Source organism: Dunckerocampus dactyliophorus, chromosome 11 (genome assembly GCF_027744805.1).
Source record: "Dunckerocampus dactyliophorus isolate RoL2022-P2 chromosome 11, RoL_Ddac_1.1, whole genome shotgun sequence".
Lineage (NCBI taxonomy): Eukaryota > Metazoa > Chordata > Actinopteri > Syngnathiformes > Syngnathidae > Dunckerocampus > Dunckerocampus dactyliophorus.
This window is the reverse complement of record NC_072829.1, coordinates 1,866,769-1,891,992: the sequence shown is the minus strand read 5'-3', so window position 1 is coordinate 1,891,992 and position 25,224 is coordinate 1,866,769. Positions and strand designations below refer to the sequence as shown.

At 44.8% G+C, this 25,224-nt stretch overlaps 1 protein-coding gene across 2 annotated transcripts in view; it reads left to right on the top strand.

Moving 5' to 3' along the window:
* The window catches only part of ccdc88b (coiled-coil domain containing 88B), a 74,619-nt gene that overhangs the window by 10,764 nt on the left and 38,631 nt on the right, over positions 1-25,224 (top strand). Inside the window, exons 5-14 of one of the 2 annotated variants that reach the window (XM_054792522.1) lie at positions 13,006-13,075; positions 13,227-13,285; positions 14,915-14,998; positions 15,647-15,787; positions 18,305-18,438; positions 19,032-19,113; positions 21,211-21,369; positions 22,844-22,990; positions 24,515-24,692; positions 24,883-24,998. In XM_054792522.1, the coding sequence (XP_054648497.1) occupies positions 13,006-13,075; positions 13,227-13,285; positions 14,915-14,998; positions 15,647-15,787; positions 18,305-18,438; positions 19,032-19,113; positions 21,211-21,369; positions 22,844-22,990; positions 24,515-24,692; positions 24,883-24,998 (1,170 nt within the window). Of the gene's footprint in view, positions 1-13,005; positions 13,076-13,226; positions 13,286-14,914; positions 14,999-15,593; positions 15,788-18,304; positions 18,439-19,031; positions 19,114-21,210; positions 21,370-22,843; positions 22,991-24,514; positions 24,693-24,882; positions 24,999-25,224 lie in introns of those variants that run through there. The other variant, XM_054792523.1, reaches the window with a different exon arrangement.

The following is a 25,224-nucleotide window of genomic DNA, read 5'->3' as shown; positions in this document are numbered from 1 at the left end:
CATCATCCACAATCCCTATGTGCGACACGAACACACGTCTTTCTCTTTTCTGTGTGTTGTAAAGATATAAAAACAGTTACAAAGACGCAGCTAAGAATGCACATAATGGGACACAAATATTCCGCCTATAAAGCCTTCTGAAAAAACCTCCAAAAAGCGGCAACAACGCTTCATTTACATAATGCGACTTGCATATTAAGCAAGCTACAGTGGCATTGTTATTATGATTGTTATTAACCTTTTTACACCCAAGAACTACTTTACTGGCGTACTGACACCTCGCCACACCACACTGGCTAGCTACTAGCCAGCTAGCGACTAGCTTCACCACACACTCGCTCACAATGCCTCATGCCACTAGCGAATGGTAACGCTACATATTGGAGCTCAGGCCACTGCTGCTGTGTTTTTGTTTTTGACGCTAGGTGTAGCGTTCCTTTCTATGTTGCTATGTGAAATCAGTGCACCCAGGAAGGAAGTTCCGCTCATGCTTAAAATGACCAAAATACGGCAAATTACTGTACGTATCATCATGAATATGTCTGTTAAAACATGCTCACAGCATGGATAGAAAACCATAAAACCTTGTTGGAGAATTTTGGAGGTATTTTACTAGCAGGCTTTGTAGGCAGAATAGGTGTGTCCCATTACATGCACTAATAAGCTGCCTCATTTTTAGCTGTTTTTATTTCTTTAGAACACACAGAAAAGACAAAGACGTGTGTTCATGTCTCCAGGATTGTGGATGATGGGAAACATTTTTTTTTTTAAAGTGCAGTTTTGCTTTGATGTTACAATGTTGTATGTGTTATATGGCATCTGTTACATTGGACATGTGCAAAGTTACAGTGCACATTGGAACCTCGCTTAACGTTCGCCCCGGTTAGTGTGTTTTTTGGGTAATGTCGAAAATTTACGGCCGATTTTGACCCGGCTTGCATGCATTCTCCAGTTGACGTACAATGAGGCTTGCGTGAGGCAATCAGTATTTTTTTCCTCAGAAAACTTCCTTCAAATTAGGTAGCAAACAAAATGGCAACCGGAAGTTGCGTCACCAGACTATGATGTCATCAGTGGTTGAATCCGAATAAATTTGTCCCATAAGGAATAATGTAGATCTAATTAATCCGCTCCAGAAAGCCAAAAATGTTAACACAAAATACGTTTTTATCGTTTTATAATTACAGTTTTACATGCATAAAACAATTCTAAAAGCATATAAATGTGAAATGAACTTACTTACCTTCATTGAAGACCACTGTTCCCAAAGACACAATGTGGCAGTGAGACACCACCTTCCTGTTTTGCCATGAGTTATTTCTTGAATTCAAAAGTATTTCTCACCTACATAACCAAAATGCTGGCACTTGCAACTTTCTTTGGCTCCTTTTTGGGTTATGGAGGTGAAAAACCCTACGGAATTCAAAAAACAACTAATTTCAAAACAGGAAGGTGGTGCCACATTGTGTCTTTGGGAACACTCATATCAAGAATCACATCTTCAACGAAGGCCAAAGGAAACTCAAATGTTCATTTATCCCTTTCATTCGTCATTTATATGCATTCCCAATTGTTTTCTGCATGTCAAACTATAATTGTGAAACTATAAAAATGTGTTTTGTGATAACTTTTTGGCATTTCTGGTACGGATTCATCGGATTTACATTATTTCTTGTGGGAAAAAATTGTTTCAGTTTGAGTCAGACAATTTGGAATTAAATAATGATGCCAACTAAGGTTTCACGTCGTCCCTCATTTAAGGCGGTTAATTGGTCCCTGACCGCCATAAATGAATTTCTGCGATATAGGATTGAATGTTAATAAAGGGAATATTTTTGTTGTCAGAGCATAGAAAACCTGTTTATGACTTTCTGAATACGGTTTTAAACATAACTAGAGCCCTTTAGACATGAAGTAACACACTTATAGTCACCTTTACACTCCTATTATTCATTGTTTGCATCACATTGCAGAACTCAGATGCTGCAGGGACTCGAGACAGCTGCTAGGTAGCAAGCTAGCGACTGAGCAAGCTCACCAGTTAGCCTCAAATTTATTTCTACGAAACTTAAGAAGCCAAAAACTTACAACTTACACACGAAATGGGAGGAGAACTTTTTTTTACTCTATGATGTGGGACATGCCATGGCTGACTTCATGCAGTGTTAAGGTAATGTCATGTAAGCTAATGTCTCAATGTTTTGTGTTATTACTGCCCTCTAGTGGTCACAATCCTACATATCACTTGTATTTACATATGTTTGGACTAATAATAGACCATAGTCTCCCACCAAACAGCCAACATTTAATTAATTCATACATTTCTGAAAAACCACGATATAGTGAGGGAGCGAAAATTGAAATGCGATATTGCGAGGAAAAATGTAAAAAGTGGATAAATTGTACAATAGCACTTCTTGGAAAAGAAAGGCATGGACAAACAGATCATTAGGATTAAAACAAAACATTACCAGTAGTGTAAATCCCAGCATCAAGCCTGTGAAATAGTGCTTGCCCCCTTCCTGATTTCTTTTGTTGTTTGCATGTTTCAGATCATCAAACAAATGTAAATATTAGTCAATGACAACACAACTGAACACAAAATGCACTTTTTAAATTAAAGCTTTATTATTACGGGAAAAAAAAAATCCAAACCTACATGACCCTATGTGAAACAGAGATTGCTCCCCCCCTAAAAACATAGCTTGACTGAGATGAATTGAGATCTATCAGTGTGGAAAAGGTTATAAAGCCATTTCTAAAGCTTTGGGACTCCAGCCAACCACTGTGAGAGCCATTATCCGCAAATGGCAAAAACATGGAACAGTGGTGAGCCTTCCCAGGAGCGGCCAGCCAACCAAAATGACCCCAAGAGCGCAGCGACAACTCATCCGAGAGGTCACAAAAGACCCCACAACAACCTCCAAAGAACTGCAGGCCTCACTTGCCTCAGTTAAGGTCAGTGTTCATCACTCCACTGTAAGAAAGACACTGGGCAAAAACAGCATGTATAGCAGAGTTCCAAGACCAAAACCACTGCTGAACAAAAACAACATTAAGGCTCGTCTCAATTTTGCCAGAAAACATCTTGATGATGCATTTGAGGATTTCAGAAAATGAGCATCATACCAACAGTAAAATATGGTGGTGGTAGTGTGATGGTCTTCAGGACCCGGAAAACTTGCTGTGATAAATGGAAGCATGAATTCTGCTGATGAAGAATGTCCGGCCATCTGTTGGTGACCTCTAGCTGAAACCAACGTGGGTTCTGCAGCAGGACAATGATCATTTACATCAATTCTGCAAAGATGAGTGGGCCAAAATTCCTCCACAACGCTGTAGGAGACTCATTGCAAGTTATCACAAACGCTTGATTGCTAGCTTTAGGGGACTCACACTTTTCCACACAGGGCTATGTAGCTTTGGACTTTTTTCTCCCTTAATAATAAAACGTTTCATTTAAAAAGTGCATTTTGTGTTGAGTTGTGTTGTCACTGACTAATATTTACATTTGTTTGATGATCTGAAACATTTGAGTGTGACAAACCCTTTTTCACACCAGTGTATTTCCAATGACACCATTGTGGGACCTCTAAGACTAAATGAAAATGGTTGAATATGGGCTCTTCCCTATTAATTATAAAATACATAAATGAAAGAAAGAAGAATCTGGATCTGTCACCACCGCCTCCAGATATAAAACTAATGAGCATCCAAAATGTTTTAATTAAAGTGAATAAACTGCAGGGGAAATCTCTTCAGCAAACGTGCATCTGTTTTAACAGCTTCCAAGCAGAAGCCATGGTCTAAACGTAGCACCACAGGATTTGGAAATGATAATGTTGCAGATGGATTATTTCATTCCCTTCACTTGTGCAGCCAGAAGACTCGTAGGAAAAGTTTTTGCTAAATGCTAGAGAACTATAAAGCAGTTGGTTCTTTTCAGAGGGATTCATTTGCGATGGGAAACACTGTACTTACACTGCTCAGAGAAGTGTGGAAGTGTATTGCATGTGTCTCTGCCACGCTGTGTGGAATATGCCAAATGGGGAGGTCTGGACTAGCGCAGCAAGGACTTGTTTTGGCTGCAGAGGGAAGTGCTTGTGAGCAAAAACAGCCATATTCTACATCAAACGGTGGAATCTGCTTGGCTTCACCATGACTAACACAAAGCTGAGGCTGCTTCATATCCATTTCATATCTGCTTCATTTGTCCTGAAGCAGCACAAACTTCAGGTCGGCTGCACACAATGCATCTGTGCACTGCCTCTCCAACACTTAATAACTCAGAGGATGCTGCAGAGTGAGCTGTAATTGTGGCTTTTTCTGCTGATTGTGTGTCCATGGATGTTGCAGCAGAATGTGAGCAGGTGGCAGAGCAGCCAGCCAAAGTCAGACTGTGGCTTCTTGACAATGAACATTTTTTTAATTAACAGCGAAATAGTTTGGTGCTCGTCACTGATGCCACATTGCGCTATAGAATGCAAATTAGGAACTTGGAAGAAGGCACCATTTGTCCGCCTTGCATGAGGGGGAGGGGGCTGATACTTGTTGTTCCGGCCAGAAATAACAGGTTTCTGGACAGGGAATGCCTGACACTATCCAGTTTGATACTACATGATTTGGAGTTTGCCAGAAGATTTGTCCAAGTTGTGGCGACAAAACTCTCTGAGACAAGCAGACCACAATGTTTCTACCAATACTATAGTGTATATACTTTAGCCTAGCCAGTGTACAGCTTGTATAGCAGGATAGATTATCCACTGAAAATGAGTGATCGCGCTGGCAAGACAAGGGAGTGCGCAATTTTGGGGAAATTTGTATATAAAATAGAAATGGAAACGATAAAAAGGGTTATAAATGAGATTGTACAACCGCTAACGTACCTTAGCAACCTATCATTCCAGACAGGTAAATTCCCAAATAAAATGAAAAAAGCTAAAGTAGTTCCAATCTTTAAAAATGGAAACAAACATCAATTCATAAATTACCGACCAGTGTCCTTACTGCCACAATTTTCCAAAATCATTGAAAAACTATTTAATAACAGGTTGGACAATTTTATAAACAAAAATGAGTTACTCACTGACAGTCAATACGGATACAGAAGCAACATTTCAACTTCCATGGCACTGATAGAAATTACAGAGGAAATCACCAACGCTATAGATCATAGAAAGTGCACGGCTGCAGTATTTATGGATTTAACAAAAGCCTTTGACACAATTAATCATGATATTCTAATCACTAAACTAGAAAGGTATGGAATTAGAGGGTTAGTCTTGAACTGGGTTAAAAGCTACTTAGCTGACAGGAGGCAATATGTGAAGCTAGGAGAACATACATCCGAGGAGTTAAACATATCATGCGGCGTTCCCCAGGGGTCAATTCTAGGACCAAAACTATTCAATCTATATATAAACGACATCTGTAAAGTCCCAAGAGACCTAAAGCTAGTATTATTTGCAGACGATACAATCGCATTATGTTCCTGAGACAGCACACCAGAGCTAGTACAACAAATCACAGATGAACTAAATCTACTAAAAAGATGGTTTGATAAAAACAGACTATCACTGAACCTCAGTAAATGTTAAGTCCGTGGTGTGGTTTGGACCCCAGATGCAGAGGCTGAGAGCTGGCGTGGTTGTAAAGGAACTTTTAATAACCAAAAAATGCAAAAAGGCAGTTCCACAAACAGAAAGCGATGGTGTCTTGGCAAAAGAGGGAACAGAAAAACAAATAAAGGCAACACCATGAAGAGCAGTACAAACTTGGGGAGTAAAGCTGGATGGCAGGGAGCGACAGGGTCCAGAAAGGCGTAGCACGAGGATTGTGTAGTAGGAGTTCTGGGACGAGTAGCCAGCTGTAGCGAGACAATAAACCAGCGGCTGCCAGCTGCGGGCAGTCAGCTTAAATAGGTATAGACTAATGAGCTACAGGTGTGCCCAGCGTCCCCGCCTCCAGCCTGCAAAAAAAAATAGAAAACAGGCCAGGAGAAGGCAGGTACCAAGGCGACACAGCACATCAACCACCAGTGCTCACTGGCAACTGTGACAGTACCCCCCCCCCTTAATGGGCGCCACCCGGCGGCTTACCTGGCTTCTCCGGGAAGCGCTTGTGAAAGTCCGAAATGAGGGTGGGGTCGAGAATGAGGGACCGGGAGATCCAAGAGCGATCCTCAGGGCCGTACCCCTCCCAGTCCACCAGATACTGGAAACCCCTGCCCCTTCTTCTCACGTCCAAAATGGCCTTGACCGTGAATGCAGGGTAGCCGTCGATCAGCCTAGGAGGAGGAGGAGGCACCTCCGGAGGGCTGAGGTTGCTGGAGGTGACTGGCTTGAGGAGTGAGACGTGAAAAACCGGGTGTATCTTGAGGGATTCTGGCAGAAGGAGTCGAACCGCGGACGGGTTCAAAACACGATCCACCGTGTAAGGGCCGATGTACCTGGGTTGGAGCTTCTTGGAGTCTGTTTGGAGGGGTAGATCCCGGGAAGAAAGCCACACCCTTTGTCCTGGCTTGTAGTCTGGGGCGACTGAGCGATGGCGGTTGGCTAGGCGTTGGTTGCGCTCTGAAGTCCGGCCCAGAGCTGCCCGTGTGTTGCGCCAAGCCCGGCGGGCCCGGTGAAGGTGGGCAGCCACGGAGGGAACTGCCACCTCTGACTCCAGGGAAGGGAATGCTGGGGGTTGGTAACCATAGGCAACGTGGAACGGAGAAAGGCCCGTGGCGGAGCAGACAAGGGTATTGCGAGCATACTCGATCCATGGCAGGTTGAGGGACCAGGAGGCGGGCTGCTGATGGCAAACGCAGCGAATGGCCGCCTCCAGGTCCTGATTGGCTCGCTCTGTTTGGCCGTTGCTCTGAGGGTGATAGCCCGAGGACAAGCTGGGTGATGCTCCGAGGGACTTGCAGAACGCCTTCCAGACTGCTGATGTAAACTGTGGGCCTCTGTCCGAGACCACATCCAGAGGGATCCCGTGGAGTCTGAAGGCGTGGGAGACAAGTAGGTCTGCCGTTTCCAGGGCAGACGGAAGCTTGGGGAGCGCGATGAAGTGCGCCATTTTAGAAAAGCGGTCTACTATGGTGAGAACGACTGTATTTCCATTGGATGAGGGAAGTCCTGTCACAAAGTCCAGTGCAATGTGGGACCAAGGGCGGGAGGGGATGGGAAGCGGTCGTAAGAACCCCGCCGGGGCCAGATGCGATGGCTTGTTCCGCGCACAAGCTGGACAGGCGGCCACAAACCTCTGGACGTCGGCTCGGAATGAGGGCCACCAGAACCGTTGCGCCAGCAGGAAGGCGGTGCGGGAGACTCCGGGGTGACATGCTACCTTGGAACCGTGGGCCCACTGGAGGACCTCGGAGCGAAGTCCCGGGATGACAAACAGCCGGGCCACCGGACATCCCTCTGGGACGGAGACTTCCTTCGCCGCGTTGGCCACCCGCCGCTCGATGTCCCATTGCAGGGCCCCCAGGATCCGGGACTGGGGAACGATGTACTCCTGGCGGGGTTCCTCCAGGACAGGTGCGTGTAGTCGGGAGAGGGCGTCAGGCTTGCAGTTTTGGGAGCCCGGGCGGTAGGTCAGGGTGAAGTTGAAACGTGTGAGGAAAAGGGCCCACCGTGCCTGTCGGGGGTTGAGGCGCTGAGCGGATCGGAGGTATGACAGATTCTTGTGGTCGGTGTGAACAATGAACGGGAGCTCGGAGCCCTCCAGCCAGTGCCTCCACTCCTGCAGGGCTAAGATAAGAGCCAATAATTCTCTGTTACCTATGTCGTAATTTCGTTCGGCCGAGGTCAGGCGGCGAGAGAAGAAGGCACAGGGGTGGATCCTCTGGTCATCGCTAGAGCGCTGGGAGAGGACGGCTCCTACGCCGGAGTCGGAGGCGTCGACCTCGACAATGAATTGAGAGGAGGGATTGGGGTGGGTAAGCACAGGGGCCGAGGTGAATAAGGATTTAAGTCTACTGAATGCAGCGTCTGCCTCTGGGGTCCACGTAAACGGGATTTTAACAGATGTGAGCTTCGTCAAAGGTTCGGCTACCCGGCTAAAGTTCCTAATGAAACGACGATAGAAATTGGCAAAGCCCAGGAACCTCTGAAGAAGCTTCCTTGATGTAGGAACGGGCCAGTCGACCACAGCCTGGAGTTTAGCTGGGTCGGGACTAAGTTGGCCCCGTTCCACAATGAACCCCAGAAAGGAAACGGATGATGAGTGAAAAGAACATTTCTCCGCCTTAACAAATAGTTTGTTCTCGAGCAATCTTTGGAGTACTAGCCGCACGTGCTGGACGTGCTCCTCAAGCGACGAGGAAAAAATTAGGATGTCGTCCAAATAAACGAAAATGAAACGACCAAGCATGTCTCGCAGGACGTCATTGATGAAGCTTTGAAATACGGCTGGAGCGTTGGTGAGCCCGAAAGGCATGACGAGATATTCAAAATGTCCGAGAGGGGTATTGAAGGCGGTCTTCCATTCGTCACCCTCTCGGACACGGACAAGATGGTAGGCGGAACGGAGGTCGAGCTTAGTGAAGATTGTGGCGGAGTGGAGGGAGTTGAAGGCGGAATCCATAAGCGGTAATGGGTATTTATTTTTGACTGTTATATCATTGAGAGCGCGGTAGTCTACACAGGGGCGTAAGGACTTATCCTTTTTTTCCACAAAAAAAAACCCAGCAGCTAATGGAGAAGAGGAGGGGCGAATGAGGCCAGCATCGAGGGATGTGGCGATATAAAGTTCCAAAGCCTCCCTTTCGGGTTTAGAAATGTTAAATAGCCGCGAGGAAGGAAGGGTAGCCCCGGGGAGTAACTCGATGGCACAATCATAAGGTCTGTGCGGAGGGAGTGACTGAGCTTTCTCTTTACTGAACGCTTCCCGGAGGTCGTGGTACACCGGAGGCACCGAGGTGAGATCAATTTTTTCTGGAAGTTCAATCTGAGCGGACCGAGTGCGTGGAAACGCAGATTTGAGGCAGTGTGTGTGACAAAAAACACTCCAATTGATAATGGAGGATTTAGTCCAATCAATATGGGGGTTGTGTTTAAGCAACCAGGTAAGCCCTAAAACAATGGGTGCTGAGCGGGAAGGAATGACGAGGAAGCTCATGGACTCTGAGTGATTACCAGAAATGCGGAGAAGAAGTGGGACAGTTTGGTGTGTGATAGTGGCCAGGTGACGCCCATCAAGAGAACGCACCACTCTTGTCTCATTGAGTTCTAACACAGGAACACAATGTTGTTTAACAAAAACCTCATCAATAAAATTGTCATCGGCACCGGAGTCAATAAACGGTTTGATTTCTAATTGTCTAGTTGACCAGGAGAGTGTACCTGGGAGTTGTAGTCTACGCGCCGGGTCAGGTGGTGACGTCATCACGGAGGGCGTGTCCGCGGGCGCGCTCGGAGGACTGGAGCGTGTTGCTTGGGTGCGTGGGCTGTCGGGGCGGACGGGACAGCGGGAGATGGAATGGCCTGCCTGTCCGCAATAGATGCACAGGCGGAGGAGCTTGCGTCGGTTCCTCTCCGCAGGAGTGAGACGACTCCCTCCCAGCTGCATAGGTTCGTCGACCCTCGGCGCCGGAGGTAATTCCCTGTAGACGGATGGTGGAGGCGGCGTCTGTTGGGCCTGGTAGCTGCCGTGGCTGTAGCTAGGAGTGATGCGTCTCCGGTCCGTGAGGCGATCGTTGAGCCGTTTCTCTATGCGGATGGCCAAGGCGATGAGGTCGTCGAGGGTCGCCGGAGTCTCCAGCGGAATCATCTGGTCCTTGATGGGGTCGGCAAGGCCCGTGAAGAATACGTCCAACAGAGCAGAAGCGTTCCAGTCACTCTTTGCTGCGAGCGCACGGAATTCCACGGCGTAGTCAACGGCGCTGCGGCGCCCCTGACTCATCCGCAGAAGGGTACGTGCTGCGTCGCGTCCAGGAGGAGTTCGCTGGAACACCTGTTCCATAGCCTTGGTGAAGGCGGGATAGGAGGAGCAAATGGGGGAACGACGGCTCCATTCCGCCGTGGCCCACTCCCCGGCTCTGCCCGTCAGGTGGGATATAATGAAGGCGATCCGTGCCCGCTCGGACCGGAACGCAGCCGCCTGCAGCTCGAAGTGGAGCCCGCATTGAGTCAAGAAGGTGTGTACCTCGCCGGAGTCGCCGGAGAACCTCTCGGGTTTGGACAGCGCTGCGCCGAATGCAGGTAAGATGGCGTCTGACGAGGGCGAGGGGTCTGCGGGAACCTCAGGGTTAGCGGGGGGTGCGGTGGTGGAAGAGCCTTGTTGTAGACTTGCGACCAACGCGCCGAGCTGGGCCTCCAGAGCCTGCATGCGTGCGTCTTGTTGGTCCGCTAGGCTTTTGATGCACGAACCTAATGCATTCATTTGTTCCTCTTGTCTGCCCAGGCGTTGGGCCTGGTGACGAAGCGCCAGCTTAATGGGCTCGGGCTCCGCGGGGTCCATGGTTTGGCTGGTTTATTCTGTTAAGTCCGTGGTGTGGTTTGGACCCCAGATGCAGAGGCTGAGAGCTGGCGTGGTTGTAAAGGAACTTTTAATAACCAAAAAATGCAAAAAGGCAGTTCCACAAACAGAAAGCGATGGTGTCTTGGCAAAAGAGGGAACAGAAAAACAAATAAAGGCAACACCATGAAGAGCAGTACAAACTTGGGGAGTAAAGCTGGATGGCAGGGAGCGACAGGGTCCAGAAAGGCGTAGCACGAGGATTGTGTAGTAGGAGTTCTGGGACGAGTAGCCAGCTGTAGCGAGACAATAAACCAGCGGCTGCCAGCTGCGGGCACTCAGCTTAAATAGGTATAGACTAATGAGCTACAGGTGTGCCCAGCGTCCCCGCCTCCAGCCTGCTCAAGGTGTGACTGCAAAAAAAAAATAGAAAACAGGCCAGGAGAAGGCAGGTACCAAGGCGACACAGCACATCAACCACCAGTGCTCACTGGCAACTGTGACAGTAAAACTAAAGTAATGCTGTTTGGTAAGTGTAAAAAGGAAACGTACCAGCAAATACAAATTGATGGTGTAGACATTGACAGGGCGAACGAAAATAAAGTTCTCGGGGTTATAATAGATGAGAAGATGAACTGGAAATCTCACATTAAAAATTTAAAACATAAAGTGGCAAGAAACACCTCAATACTGAATAAAGCTAAATTTGTCCTTGACCAAAAAGCACTACATACGCTCTACTGCTCACTGATATCAGCATATCTAACTTATTGTACCGAGTTATGGGGTAATAACTACAAAAGTGCACTTCAGCCACTAACTGTGCTACAAAAAAGGTCACTCAGGATCATCCATAATGCTGCTTACAGAGAACACACAAATTCTTTATTTATAAAATCACAATTATTAAAATTTGCGGATCTAGTAAACCTTCAGACGGCTAAAATTATGCATAAAGCAAACAATAAATAACCTTCTACCGAAAAATGTAAAACAATTCTTATCAACAAGAGAGGAGAAATATGATCTGAGAGGAAAATTTTACCTAAAACACCTATATGCACGGACAACACTGAAAACCTTCAGCATTTCTGTATGTGGAATCAAGTTGTGGAATGGATTGAGTAAGGAACTCAAACAATGCACAACAATGAGCCATTTTAAGAAAAAGTACAAGCAGTTGATGTTCACAAAATACAAAGAAGAAGAGACCTGAACCACTGTGTACATACAATACAACATCTAACCACTACTATACTGACTATTAACTCTTCATTGTGGTGAGTACATGGTCTGTACTCATTCATTATCAATCAAACACTTCTTCAATCATTCTATCAGTTATTATTATGCCTGTAGCTTCCTTTTAGTAAGTGAAAACCTTGTTATGATCGCACTACACTGTCATGTAGCCTTACAAAGCATACCTGGAAGAACAAGAGGTGAATAAATGTATTGCAATTGATGTGAAACTGATGAGGGGTAGGATTAAATAAGCTTTGCTTCTTCCTACTCCTTTTTGGACATGCAAAACTGTGAACTGTATTGTGTGATGTGCAACTGTTTGACTTGTATGCATGTTCAAGATGAATTAAAACCATGAACCATGAACCATTTGTTGGCCGTGGCAAGCACGTAGAGCAAGTAGAGTATCAGAGGGGTTGCAAGTGTGTCGTGCTTATGCAGCAAGTGATTCGCCCTCCGTTGGTAGCTTTTAGATCCTGAGTGCAGCGTGCGACTCATGCGTGCTAGGTGTGCTTCGTGCGTGGCATTGTACGAGGCTCGTGCAGCCCACTCACTTCTATTGCAAGATGGGCGGCACCTACGGCACCTTCGGCTATCGTGACCGGGAGAACCAGAGTGTACAGCGTACAGAGCCGCCCGCCGTGGTAAGGCTCGTTAATGTCGGATGTGCTATGTGAGCAGCCACCTTGCGTCCACGGAGGTCGGGAGAAACAGAGTGTACAGCTGGAGGAGTCGACCGCCGCGGGAGGAGCCGCTGCCGTGGCCGGGCAATGTACTTCCAAACATGCACACTCGCAAGGGTCACACACTCCTGGCTGGGTGCAAGGTTAAATAATTTCCATCCCGATTTTCTCCCTACGGGCTTTGTGTGCTGCCTGCTGAATTGAAAATCCGTGCGGGCCACGTGCGTGTCTCTTGCGATTTTCCCCATTTTTGCACATAGCCGGCACGCCAGTGCACGTACGTTGGAATGTAAGGCCCGCTTAAGTGTGGAGGAGACATACTTCACCACTCCATCACCTCCACCTACTTCAGCAAGGCACTTGTCATCTCAGTGGTGTGTTTGGACTACTTATCATGTTGGAAAACCAAGTTTCTGCTTCACAATGTCACAATACATGTTAGAATTCATCTTTCCCTCATTGAACCACAGTTCCCCTCATGCACCCCCAGACCAATCATCTGGATACTCCCTCGTGTTGCCCACTATTCAGGAAATAATGGAAGTGTGTTGAGTAATTCTTTTTGAATAATAAGTCTATACTATCTATCTATCTGGTAAAATATCTCCATCACATGTATTCCTTTGTGCAGGAGGACCTTCAGCAGTTAATACTAATGCCTCTCCCCAGTGTCGCCATCCTAGGGCAGGACCCTCTCACAGGTACAAGATAATAATGTGATCCTATCTGTACAAGCAGGAAAGCCATTCCACTCAAGTCCTTATCTTCACTACATCTGTGCAAGGCATTGAAGTGATAATAACAGGGAGATGATGATAATGGTGATGATGGCACTTATCCTTCTGTGTTCAGAGGCCGCCATGGAAGAGCTGAGGCGCTTGCTGTTGCTCCTACTAGGATGTGCAGTGCAGGTGAGGCAACCGCTATTGTGTTGTTATGGGAGGTCAGCAAGAGTTGTAATTGCCAGAGATTTGTTGGACCGACCGGCTCACAATGTCACCTGCACATATCACAATGTGGCTCCTTTAAAATATTACATTGTGTTTCTCATCTAATTCCCATGTAACTCGTCTTACTGTGACTATTGTTAAAACTCAGATCATCTATATGCCATCTTCATTTTAGAACTACTTTAAAATAAAGAGCTCCCTTCAATGTCCGACCTTGCAGACAAAACCACAAAATTATCACTGAGCTTTTGGAAGGAAAAGCAAGATTAATGGAAATAAAAGTAAAAAGTACAATATACATTTTAAAAATGTGATCAAAATTTTAAGACCAGTTGAAAATTGCAAAAATGTCCATTTTGTGCTGTTGGATTTTCAGGAGGTTCTAAGTAAGCTTCAAAATGCAAAAAGAAGAAATGGGAGTGAGATAAAAAAAAATGGAGTAATTAATTTATTGCAAAGAAACATTAAAGTGAAATAGGGTGTTCATCTGATCAAAAGTTTAAGAGCACAGCCTTTAAAAGGCAAAATATTGGCAAAAGTGTGGAGTGAATGTGATTTATTGTCAGGAATTCACACTGTCATCATCTCTTGATGGCAAAGGCAAAAAAGCTTTCTCTCTTTGACCGTGGTGGGATTGTTGAGCTGCATAAGCACGGCCTCACGCAGCGTGCCATTGCTGCTGAGGTTGGCCGCGGTAAGACGGCCATTTCAAACTTCTGAAAAAAATCCTGAGGCTCATGGAACAAAAAAGTCAAGTGGTAGACCCAAAAAATGCCACCGGCCCTGAGCCGGAGGATCCCATTGGCTGTCCATCAAGACACGGGACCATCCTCGGCCCAACGAGTGCAGTCCAATAACCATCAGACAGCATCTGCCAGAGAAGGCTTTTAAGAAGAAAAAGGCTCTGAAAGCCACATAATTGGGTGTTTTGCATGAGAGCACCAAACATGGGACATTGAAAGGTAGAAGATAGTTTTGTTCTCCCTTGACGGTCCTGATGGCTTCCAACCTTCCTGACATGACAAGGAGATCCCACCTGAAATGTTTTCCACATGGCACAGTGGAGGGGGCGTCATCATGACTCTTCAATGGAACAGTGGAGCTTCAGGTTGCGCAGGGGCGTCAAACGGCTGCCGGCTATATGGAGATGTTGCAGGGGGCATCCGTCATGGCCGAAATCCCTCGTCTGGGTGGTAATGACTGGCTTTTTCAACAGGACAACGCTGCACTTCACACTTTTGGACCATCCTGCGTGTTCCCCTCATCTAAATCCAATGGAGAACATTTGGGGATGGATGGCAAGGGAGGTTTACAAAAATGGACTTCACTTCCAGGCAGGCAGTGGATGCCAAATAAAATAATCAACACGGAAGTTTTACGCCAATGAGAAGCTCTAAATGTCAGTTTCGGTTATTTTTCAATGAATTGCCCAGCCCTAGCTGAAACGATCAAATACTTTGCCGTTTTGAGCTGTGGACAGCCCCTAAGTGGTCTAATCCAACTGGTCTTAATCCCTATCCTGATTGATTGAATGATTCCCTGTCAAAGTAATGCACACACCTGATTGAGTTGATGTTTCTGTGTTGGCAGTGTGAACACAAAGAGACCTTCATTCAGCAGATCCAGTCTCTGGACATTGAGACGCAGACTGCGCTGGCCAGCTGTATTCAACAGGTGCGTTCAAGTGCACACTGAATCCAGAACTGCTTTAATATATGTCACAGACTGACCCTCAGTTCCAGAGAGATATTGTCCCCTGGAAACATTTTCAAGGGGATTTTTTTTATTCTTAAAAAGGCTTTAGCAAAGAGTGTCTCCTGAGTAAGCGTGAAAAAGAGCTACTTTTCATTCTGCCAGGAGCCTTAAAGGAACTCCATCTCTGCAATAAATCAACCTCTCTCCCTGCTCTCATTTTCTGTCAAACTGTCCCCACCAATAAAGCATGGATGCCAATTGCACACTTTCAAAAAAATACACCCTGTGAATAATTGCGCACATTACAGAAACAGCATGTTGCAGAGCAGCATGACTGAATTACAGTAACAGCGTGTCGCCCGTGAGTCTTTTTCATGCCAGGCTTCTTCGTCTCATAAATCAGAGCGGTGAAGAGGTGTCCTCCCTGCGTGGATGGGCTGCACCCCCTGCTTGCCGTACCTGAGGACGTTTCACCCATCCCGTCTTTGTTGTTCATTGCTTTTGCATGCATGAGCCACCCATTTAGAGACGGTTTTTATATATAAAGATGGATCTTACTCACACTTGAAGGATTTGCTCATGTGTGTCTAGTTTCTATTTCTTCCCACATCGATCTTCTCGCTGCAGGTGACTCAGGACCCACGGTCGGTGCTGCCCCTACAATGGGAGGAGCTGTTGGAGGTGGAGGGTACAGAACTCAAGCTGGTGTTTAGCTCCATGGCCAAACAGATCCACAGCATGCTGGCCCAGAGAGACGCACACTTGGAGGTGCGACGCAAACACAACATAAACACACACTGATTGCACTCAACTGTTCCATTGCATGAGCCATATGTGTCCACCCCTGTCAACTGTTGTGCACTGTCTCCACTTTGTACTGAGGCTGTCAAAAATAGCGCATTAACGGTGGTAACTAATTCATTTCATTAACTGCATTAAAATGTTTACCGTCATTAACACATGCCCGTCATTTTAAGCCACATCTCTCTGTTAAGACGGCAGACGGAGCCACAGTGGCGTCCCCACAAACTCTGCCACTCTTTAATATCTTTATTCTGACCGGAACACATCTACAGCAGTGCAATTCCAACACCACGTATGCATTTCCAACTCAAAAACACCCCTCTAGTCTGCTCATCCTGGGAACGACACTTCCTCATTGACACTGGACGACTGCGAGATGCATTCACGGACACTCCCAAAATCACAACAACATCTTGTGTGGTCTAAATAAACAGAAAGACAAAGAAAAACAACAAGTGGATATTCTTATCTCCCACCAATGTAACTCTTACTGCAAGGAAGTACAATTTGATGCATTTAAGTATGCTCGGAAATCCCAGAACATACATCTACACTCAAAACATGTGAATTCAAATGAAGTTACGCAGTGTCTTTGAACGCAACCCTTCATGGCTCATAATAACGGGATCCGAGTGTGATTCTTCTACTGTTAAAGAGACTAGCGTTAGGCAAATACATGTTCAGACGTGTGGTATCCTTTAGCTTGTTTTAAACTTTCACTTCATTTGTAGTGTTAACACATACAAATATATATATAATTGTGTCCCATCATTCATCTTTCTCTTCATAAAATACAGCAACAATGGGCATATTTGACACATAGTGGCAAATGGTGATCAATCATGATTCATTCATTTGAAAACTGTGATTCATTTGATGACATTTTTTAATCCTTTGACTTTTTACATATGAAATACAACAAACATGAAGGAGTGGCACATGGGGATTCAAATGTTAGCAACACTAGCATAGGTATGTGATGCTAGAGTGCTAACGTTACACTTACATTTGAACAGCAACATGCTAGGTTAGCCTATTCACTGAAGACAAACAAAATGGTCAAACTTAGAGCTGCCACTTCCGTAGCTGACTGACAGATAGTTAGCAGAGCTCCAGGCTTTATTTGATGCAATACATCACTGCTCGATTTTGCCCAGTAATTGAGAAATGGATGTAGCCTGGCTAACTTTTCCAATGGGATGTCGGCCTCAGTAAACATTGCTACAAAATCTTCAACAAAGTGTAATGCCCGTCGTGCTTGTGATTAAGGAAGATGTAGTCACTGATGCAATCCCAATCACGTTGTAAGAGTTTTTTTTCAATGATACCCTTCTTTTGTTTACACAATTAAACAAGGTGCGGCAAACTGTGCTGTTATTTTGAAGGCCAAAAGTGTTGAGAATGTCTATTGGCGGCCAAGACGAGCTGGGTGCAAGAATGAACGTGCCTCTTGTCTTTTTTTTCACTCAAAACTTGCACGACGTCAGCGGGCAGCGTAAAACGTTAACGTTAACAAGCGGTAAAACACAACACGGGGTAAACGCACTAATACGGCCTGAGTCGCACACACACACACACACATACACACACACAACCACGCTGGCATCCTCTGCTAAACTAAGCTAACCCAGCGAGCTTCCATTCATGCTTCATAATAGGACTTTCGCCGGTGTTCCAGGTCACCATTTCGACATGTTTACTTCGGGACCGCCACGATTGAGCAGTCCGCCGGGGAACAAATGTCCCTTCTTCTCAGGAACAATGTTCTATTCATATGTCAATTTCAGCAAGATTCCGTGTTTAACAGTAAATTCCGCGATTCCGCGGAAATCTAGGACGCTAGATCAGGTCCATGACTAAAGGACGTTTTTCCATCACGACGGGAAGCTTCAAAAACCAACTCCTCTCTCAAAAGTGGAGCAAACAAGTGAGGGAGACGATAGAGTTTTCATTAACTCAGTCAATCCCAAAGACGTATTTAAACGTCTTTTACGGGGTTTTTTTTGCAAGAGAGGAAAAAAGAGGTGATGATGCAAGTGCACCATAAAAGATGTCACTTTTCAAGCAGTTTTAAGCCATAAAAATGGCCACAAGGTGGCAGATGTGCATTTGATAAGAGCTCGGTATGGATCTTTTGCATGCACTTGTTATTTTGATAATAGGTAACATTTAAGGAAGGAACTCTGCCATCTGTTTGAATTGATGTCACATACTGTATGTAGAAAATACTGCTGCGGTAAAGCTACAAGAACTCTACGGCCCCGGTTTCTAATTTTAAACGCACAAAGGAGTTAGTTGGATAAAGGAGTTAGCCGGCGTCTGCAAGGTGCACTTTTCTAGCTTGTGTTGATCTAAAAAGATCATAGATGCAAGCATCGAAGCTACTCAAATATACTTTCTCATCACTTCTGTCACACTGTGTCCCAATCCACACTGTCACTCTTCCCCTGACCCCCCCCGCAAAACCTTCCCACCTCACAGCGCATCGCAGAGTTGTGTAGGGAGCGAGAGACCGTGTTGGCACCTCCGGGTGGTCACAATGAGGAGCCGCCCCAAGGTCTGGCACTGCAGCTGGCAGACAGCAAGGCCAAAGTCCGTCGCCTCAAACAACAACTGTGAGTGTGTGTGTGCACATAAAACAAGCATGCATGAAACGGGAGCATCTGCACGAGCTGCATCATTGCCAGAATGAGAATTTGGGCGGAAATCATATTAAATATATGCAATATATTATGTTGATAATAAAACACAGACATAATTACACATTTGCATTCATTCATGACAAAAACAGACAGTGCCTTACTTTTCATACAAAAGCCAACTTAGTTCTCCTGAAAATGGGCAGTAGACCAGCCTGGCAGCTCTCACTGATCAACGTCAGCTCCAGTTGAACTTAATTACCTATGGAAGAAGGGTAATTTGTTCATCAGCTCGGATTTACTTATTTATCTGTTTGTGTGCAGGGTTACGCAAAACTTACGTCACCGGTTTTCATAAAACTTTCTGGAGTTTTTCCTACACTTGCTAAGAGTTCAGCCTTGGCAGAGGCCCCCGCCCGAGTCAATATTGCGTAATCTTGGTAACACACACACATAAATAACCCTAGTTAGGATAAAGATTTGTGTTTTGTGCTGCATACTTATCTTGACACTTTTATCATTTCAAACACCAAGAGGTCAATGAATGTGTTCAATCTCCTGTCTTTTAGGGACGATAAAGGTGATCAGTTATTGGACTACAAGCAGGAGATTGAGATGATGGAGGAAGAGCTCAAAAAGCTCCAGAAAAAGGTATGCTAGGGCTATAATCCAGCTATCAGTGGCCAGTGTGTTTACATTCAATTCAACTGAAATGGTACTAAATAGAATTTGGCATAGTTTCCCACAACAAGCTTTGAATCCAAAATAGACTACATAAAGCTGGTAGACAAAGATAATACACTCACCAAAACATCTTTTTTGTCATACCAATTAAACGTACAGTAAGTATAAACTGTAAAGAGATGTCCAATCACTGTTGGCCATGCTAGCAGTTCTCCACAAGCTAGCTTGTGACATAATACGTCAAAGGAAGCATGGCGCCCCTTACAGTAGTGGAGGACTTTTAAAAGCATTTTTTAGAATACTTTACGGTGGAACCTTGGTTAGTGCTATTAATTTGTTCCAGAAGGTCCGACTCTAACCGAAAAGGACGCTAACCGAATCAATTTCTCCCATAGGAAATAATATAAATCCAAATAATCTGTTCAAGGAAGCCAAAAATGTTAACACAAAACACATTTGTATAGTTTTACAATTATAGTTCTACATGCAATAAACTATTCCAAATGCATAGAAATACATATCAATGATGAATGAACGGTATAAATGAACATATAAGGTTCATTTGACCTTCATTGAAGATGTTATTCTTGACGTGACTGAAAACAGGAAGGTGGAGGTGGTTGATCTCGCTGCCCCATTGTGTCTTTGAGGAGGTCTTCAATGAAAGTAAATGTAACCTTAAACGTTTGTTTTTCCATTTCATTCCTGATGTATATGTATTTACAATTGTTTTCTGCATGTAAGGATATAACTGTAAACCTATAAAACGTGTTTTGTGTCACTTTTTTTTGAGAGTCAACCGCAGATGACGTCATATACTGGAAACATAACTTCCGGTTCCGGTGGCCATTTTGTTTTGCTAGCTAAGGATGCTAACAAGGAAGGACGTTTTGTGATGAAAAGCTGGGCTTACACAGTGTATTAATAACACAACAAGACACGTGCTGTATTGCAAACTAACATGAGAATGCACGCAAACCGAGGCAAAATTGTGGCGTATGTTTTCGATGTTAACCGAAAAACACGCTCACCGAGGCGGACGCTAACCGAGATTGCACTGTAGTCTTTGTTTGACACAGGGAAAAGCTTGAAAGTAGGTCTTAGTGTAAAGGGTAAAAAATGACAGAATTTGTTAAATTATTTATTGGTATTATATATTAGCCAAGCTGTGCTATTATATTTGAACATTTGTATAAAACCCTCACTAGAAACAGGTGAGCCAAGTATCGTATTTCCCTACAAAATGTTGGCTTGTCTAATATTCCCTATCCCTTAATAGTTAGTTAGTTAATTGGTTCCAGACCCAACCGTGATAAGTGAATTTCCTTGAGTCCTTATTTATAAATCTAATATATTTGTAGTTACAGCACAGAAAATCTGTTTACAACCTTCTAAATGCAGTTTTTAACATTATTAGAGCCCCCTGGAAATGAAATATCACCCCTATAGTCACCTTTAAACTGGTATTACCCAATATAGTAGACAGCATCTGAGAAAATAAGCCATTTAAGACATAAATAAGTGTGTAAGTGTGTGGAGGACAGGACGTGATGTCAGGGGTTCAGCATTGAATTTTAACTTGGCGTGGATTACGGCCGCAACAGTAGTCCGTGCTATTATTATGTTGTTATTTCTATTGTGCCTGTCGTGAGATAATTCAAATCTGCAATAAAAGCCTGTTGCTCTGGCGATCAAGTCTGATGCTTGAGCGTCTTATTCAACATGACAGTAACACCAATGACACCTAGTGACCAGTGTAGAATACTGCATAGCATCAGGTCTTTGAATGCATTTCTGAATGCCTTATATTTGTATTTTAGTCCATTTAGCCATTTTTATGATTGACAATGTTTAATTTAGGCCAAGAATATGGAACATTTGCTTAAATATGCATATTTTTGGACGAATAATAGGGTGTATTCAGCCACGAAGCAGCATTGCTGTCTTATACTCGGGTCAACATGGCACTTCCTCTTCCACTTGACAGCTGTCTGTTGTCAGAGAGATCCACCTGTTCCACCTTTCTTTGACCTAATGTGCTGTACGAAACGTATATTTCTGCAGAACCGCTCCCTGCAAAATGAGGCGAGGGGTGTGCGCGCTCTGCGGGACGAGCTGGATTGCACTCGTGAGAGAGCTGCACGGGCCGAGCATTTTCAGAATGAACTTCAGAGCTGCAAACACAGACTGCGCAGCCTGGAGCTGACACGCACTCAGCTCAAGGTAACCATGCAAGCACACGCACCTGTGAAGAGACCAACATGTCATCATGTTGTTAGGCGATAAAATGAACCTCGATACAAAAGCAGAGAGTAGGGAATTTGTTGGATAAATTCTTGTGAAACACCTCTTCACCACTTTCATTACAAATGCCAGTAGAAGACCAAGGCCAGACATTCTAAAAAGGTCCCCTAGTACGCTATTTATTATGTTCTAAGATGTGCTAATATGCAGAGGAGTGGACTCGAGCCACATTTTGGTTACTTTTGACTCGAATTGACAATATCATCAAAGACTTGCAACTCGACTTGGACCTTGACATCAATGAATCGGGACCTGACTTGGACTTTAGTCGAATGACTTGAAGTAAGGTAAGATATGCCTTTATTAGTCCCCCAAGGGGAAATTCCAGACCCACAACCTTTGTGTCCTCCTGTCGGACTCCTTCATGCTACTTTGTTGAATGTGATACACTCCTGAGCTCCTGACCTGCCGTTTGACGCCCCTGCACAACATGAAGCGCCATTGTTCCAATGAGGAATCATCATGGCAACTCCTCCGTTGTGCCGCCTGGACAACATCTCAGGTGGGATCTCCTTGTCATGCCATAACGTTGGAAGCCATCAGGACCTTCAAGGGAGAATAAAACTATCTTCCACCTTTCAATGTCTGATGCTTGGTGCTCTCGCACAGATTTTGTGGCCTTGAAGGAGACGGGACCTTTGAAGACCTTTTTTCTTCTTAAAAGTCTTGTCAGGCTGATTAAGTCTTACTGCATCCAACCTCAGCAGCAATGGCGCGCTGCGAGAGGCCTTGCTTATGCAGCTCAACAATCAGGAGATCCTTATAGTGTGAATACCTGACACTAAATCATGTTCAATCTACATTTTTTGCAATTTTTTTATCAGCTGCGCCCTTAAATCTTTGATCATCTGATGAACAGCCTATTTCACTTTAATGCTTCTTTGCAATAAATTGCTAATTGCTTCTTGTTAGCTTTGTTTGTCCCTAATGAACAATGGCGACAAAAGCAACATGGCGATTGGTACTGGAACTGATACTAACAACACTTTTATGGCAAATGTTGATCCAAAATCAGTGGAGAAGACTTACAAAAAGTCCAATTGCTAGATGGTAACAGGTGTGGCTCGTCACTCCGCCAGGAAGACAGAAAAGAAATGGGACAATATGCTTAAGGAAACTATATTTGTAGCGTTACTTTCAATTGAATGCTCGAATAGGTTGTGTGGTTCCAAGTGGGCTTTCATTTGGCGGAAACGGGCCCAAATGGCTCTTTTGATGCTTCAGGTTGCCGACCCCTGCTACAGACACACAAAACAGTGTGCTGCCAGTAAAAAAGCACTGAATTCCAGCATCAACGCTACTACACCACACTACCGTGGGACCTCTGAGACAAAATTGTTGAAAAATAGTATAATATGGGACCTTTAATGTCCTTGATTTGCATGCGGTGCAGGAGCAGCAGCAGCTGTGTGCGGCATTGCAGGAGACCAAAGCTCTTCTGGAGGGACAGCTGGCCGACGCAAGGCTCCGATGCTCCACACTGAGGGAGCTGGAGAGGGACAATCTTCTGCTGCGTCAGCGGATTATAGACATAGAAACGGTGGGTGGACATACTGTTCTTTCACTGCAGCTAAATGTGCACACGTGTAAACTAAAACAGGTCTGCCTGCTATTGGGCCAATCAGAGTGCATTTATGCAAAAGCAGCTGCTCTCTTATTGTGGTTCATTGCTTTTTAAATGGCACATCTGTTAGGTCAGGCTGCTTGAATGCTCCTCCACATTCACTGCAGTTACATTACCGCTCACCTGCCGACACTTACAAAGATTGAAGGTCGCCCTTGTGATCCTGTGACTTTTTGGATGTGTACGACATTAATTACCATTAGATTCTGACTGATTCCGCTGCAGTGTCGAAAGGTCAGAATAATCGATGAAGGGAGGGAAGATCAGTGCTTTTTTAATGGAGGGGGGGGTGTACTGATCATTTTTACTGCAGAGGCATTACAGTATACTGCTCATGAATATGCAAGGTGTATAACTGCTTACAGCAGGGGTATCCAAAATGCGGCACGGGTGCCAATTGCAGCCAGCGGCGCTTTTTTTATTGGCCTGCGACACATTCTAAAAATAGAATTTACCAAGAATTTTGTTTTTAATGGAAAAAATCTGCAGTAATTTTACAATAATAAAGTAAAAAAAAGTTGTAATCTAACAAGAAAAAGTTGTAATTTTAGGTGAATAACATCATAAAAATAATGCCATTTTAGTAGCATAAAGGTGAAACATTAAAGATGTCCTCATACTATGAGAAACAAACAAAACAACAAATAAAGTTGTAATTTTTGGAAAACTGAACACAGATTGGTGGACAATGGTCTACAGCCTATCAGAACGCAGAACACAATGGGCGGGTTCTCCCTTAGCCAATCAGGACTGTTGTGGCTCTATATTTACTGAGACAAACTGGACAAGTCTGAAGAGTCTTCAACTCTCACAAGAGTATACAACGCCTTCTACTGGTAGCAGTAGTAAACACAATGACAGACACATGCAACAGAGCACCGATAGATCACTCTAATATACCAAAAGGACGCAGAACACAATGCGTGTTCGTATGCAAAATTGCACTTAAAAAATCTGCGAAAGAGCGAATCCGCGATGTAGCGAGGGAACACTGTAAATGATTGCATTTTTTAAAATCATTGCACCTGAGCGTTTCCTGCAGCCTGGTGGTTGGGGACCCCAGCCTTACAGCATTCTTGGGGATATGGTGTGCTCTTTTACACATTTGAAAATACTGTAAGAATGCCATTTTTATAGAATTGGCTTCTATATTTTCTAACGCAAGCTTAATGTCTGCATCACCAAATGAATCGTATTAAATCAAATCGCATCGTTTGTACGCTGTATTGAATCATACTGTTTTTAAAATACTGTATATCATTTTTCAGTCGTATCGTAACTCGTGTATCTAGACACATATCGAATTGTCTACCACAAAGAGATTTACATCATGTTCATGCTTTTCCCTTATAGCAATGGCACAAAAATGAATACTAGTGCAAATCCACCTTGAATAGTGATAATGAGAGTGTGTGTGCGTGTGCGTGTGTGTGTGTGTAGGAGCGTGACACCGAGAGGCAGCGCGTTGATGAGCTGCTGGAGATGAACATGGGCCTTGAGGCGGACCTGCGGCAGTGCGGCGTCAGCGGCGTCAGCGTTCCTTCTCCGGCGGCTACGCCCCACCGCCGTTTCCTCCAATCAGAGGAGGACTCTGACGAGGAGCTGAGGGAGCTGATTGGTCAGAGCTCCCGCGCGTCTGCACCTTGTCATTTAAGACATTTTAATTAACTGATAAGAGAAAATATGTTGCGGAAGGATTGGCCCACGGGTTATCAATCACAAAGAAATAGCATGATATCATATATCAATTTCTCCGCTTTCCCATATCAGCTCTTTTTTATTGTCTTCTGTATTCTTGACGTATTCAGAGCAGAAGCCCCTGAGTGTGGAAGTGGGCGAGGCGTCGGCGCTGAGGCTGCTGGGAGCTGAGCAGGAGAACGCGCAGCTGAGGAAACGTTTGGAGGAGCTGCAGGCCCAGCAGGAGGTCAGGGGTCGAGAGGATTTGGATGCATATAGAAATTATCCTTACTCGGGGAGGTAAACGGTCAAACTGGGCCTTCCAACATAACAAGAGACTTTGGATTTCATCACCCCTGGTTAAGAGATGCTGTCAAAATTTTTAGAATGCACTTTGAATATCCAGGAATAAACCACAAATGTTCATTCCGACGGGATTCTGGCTCATTCTAGCTCCAGTGTGCCGAGGGTAT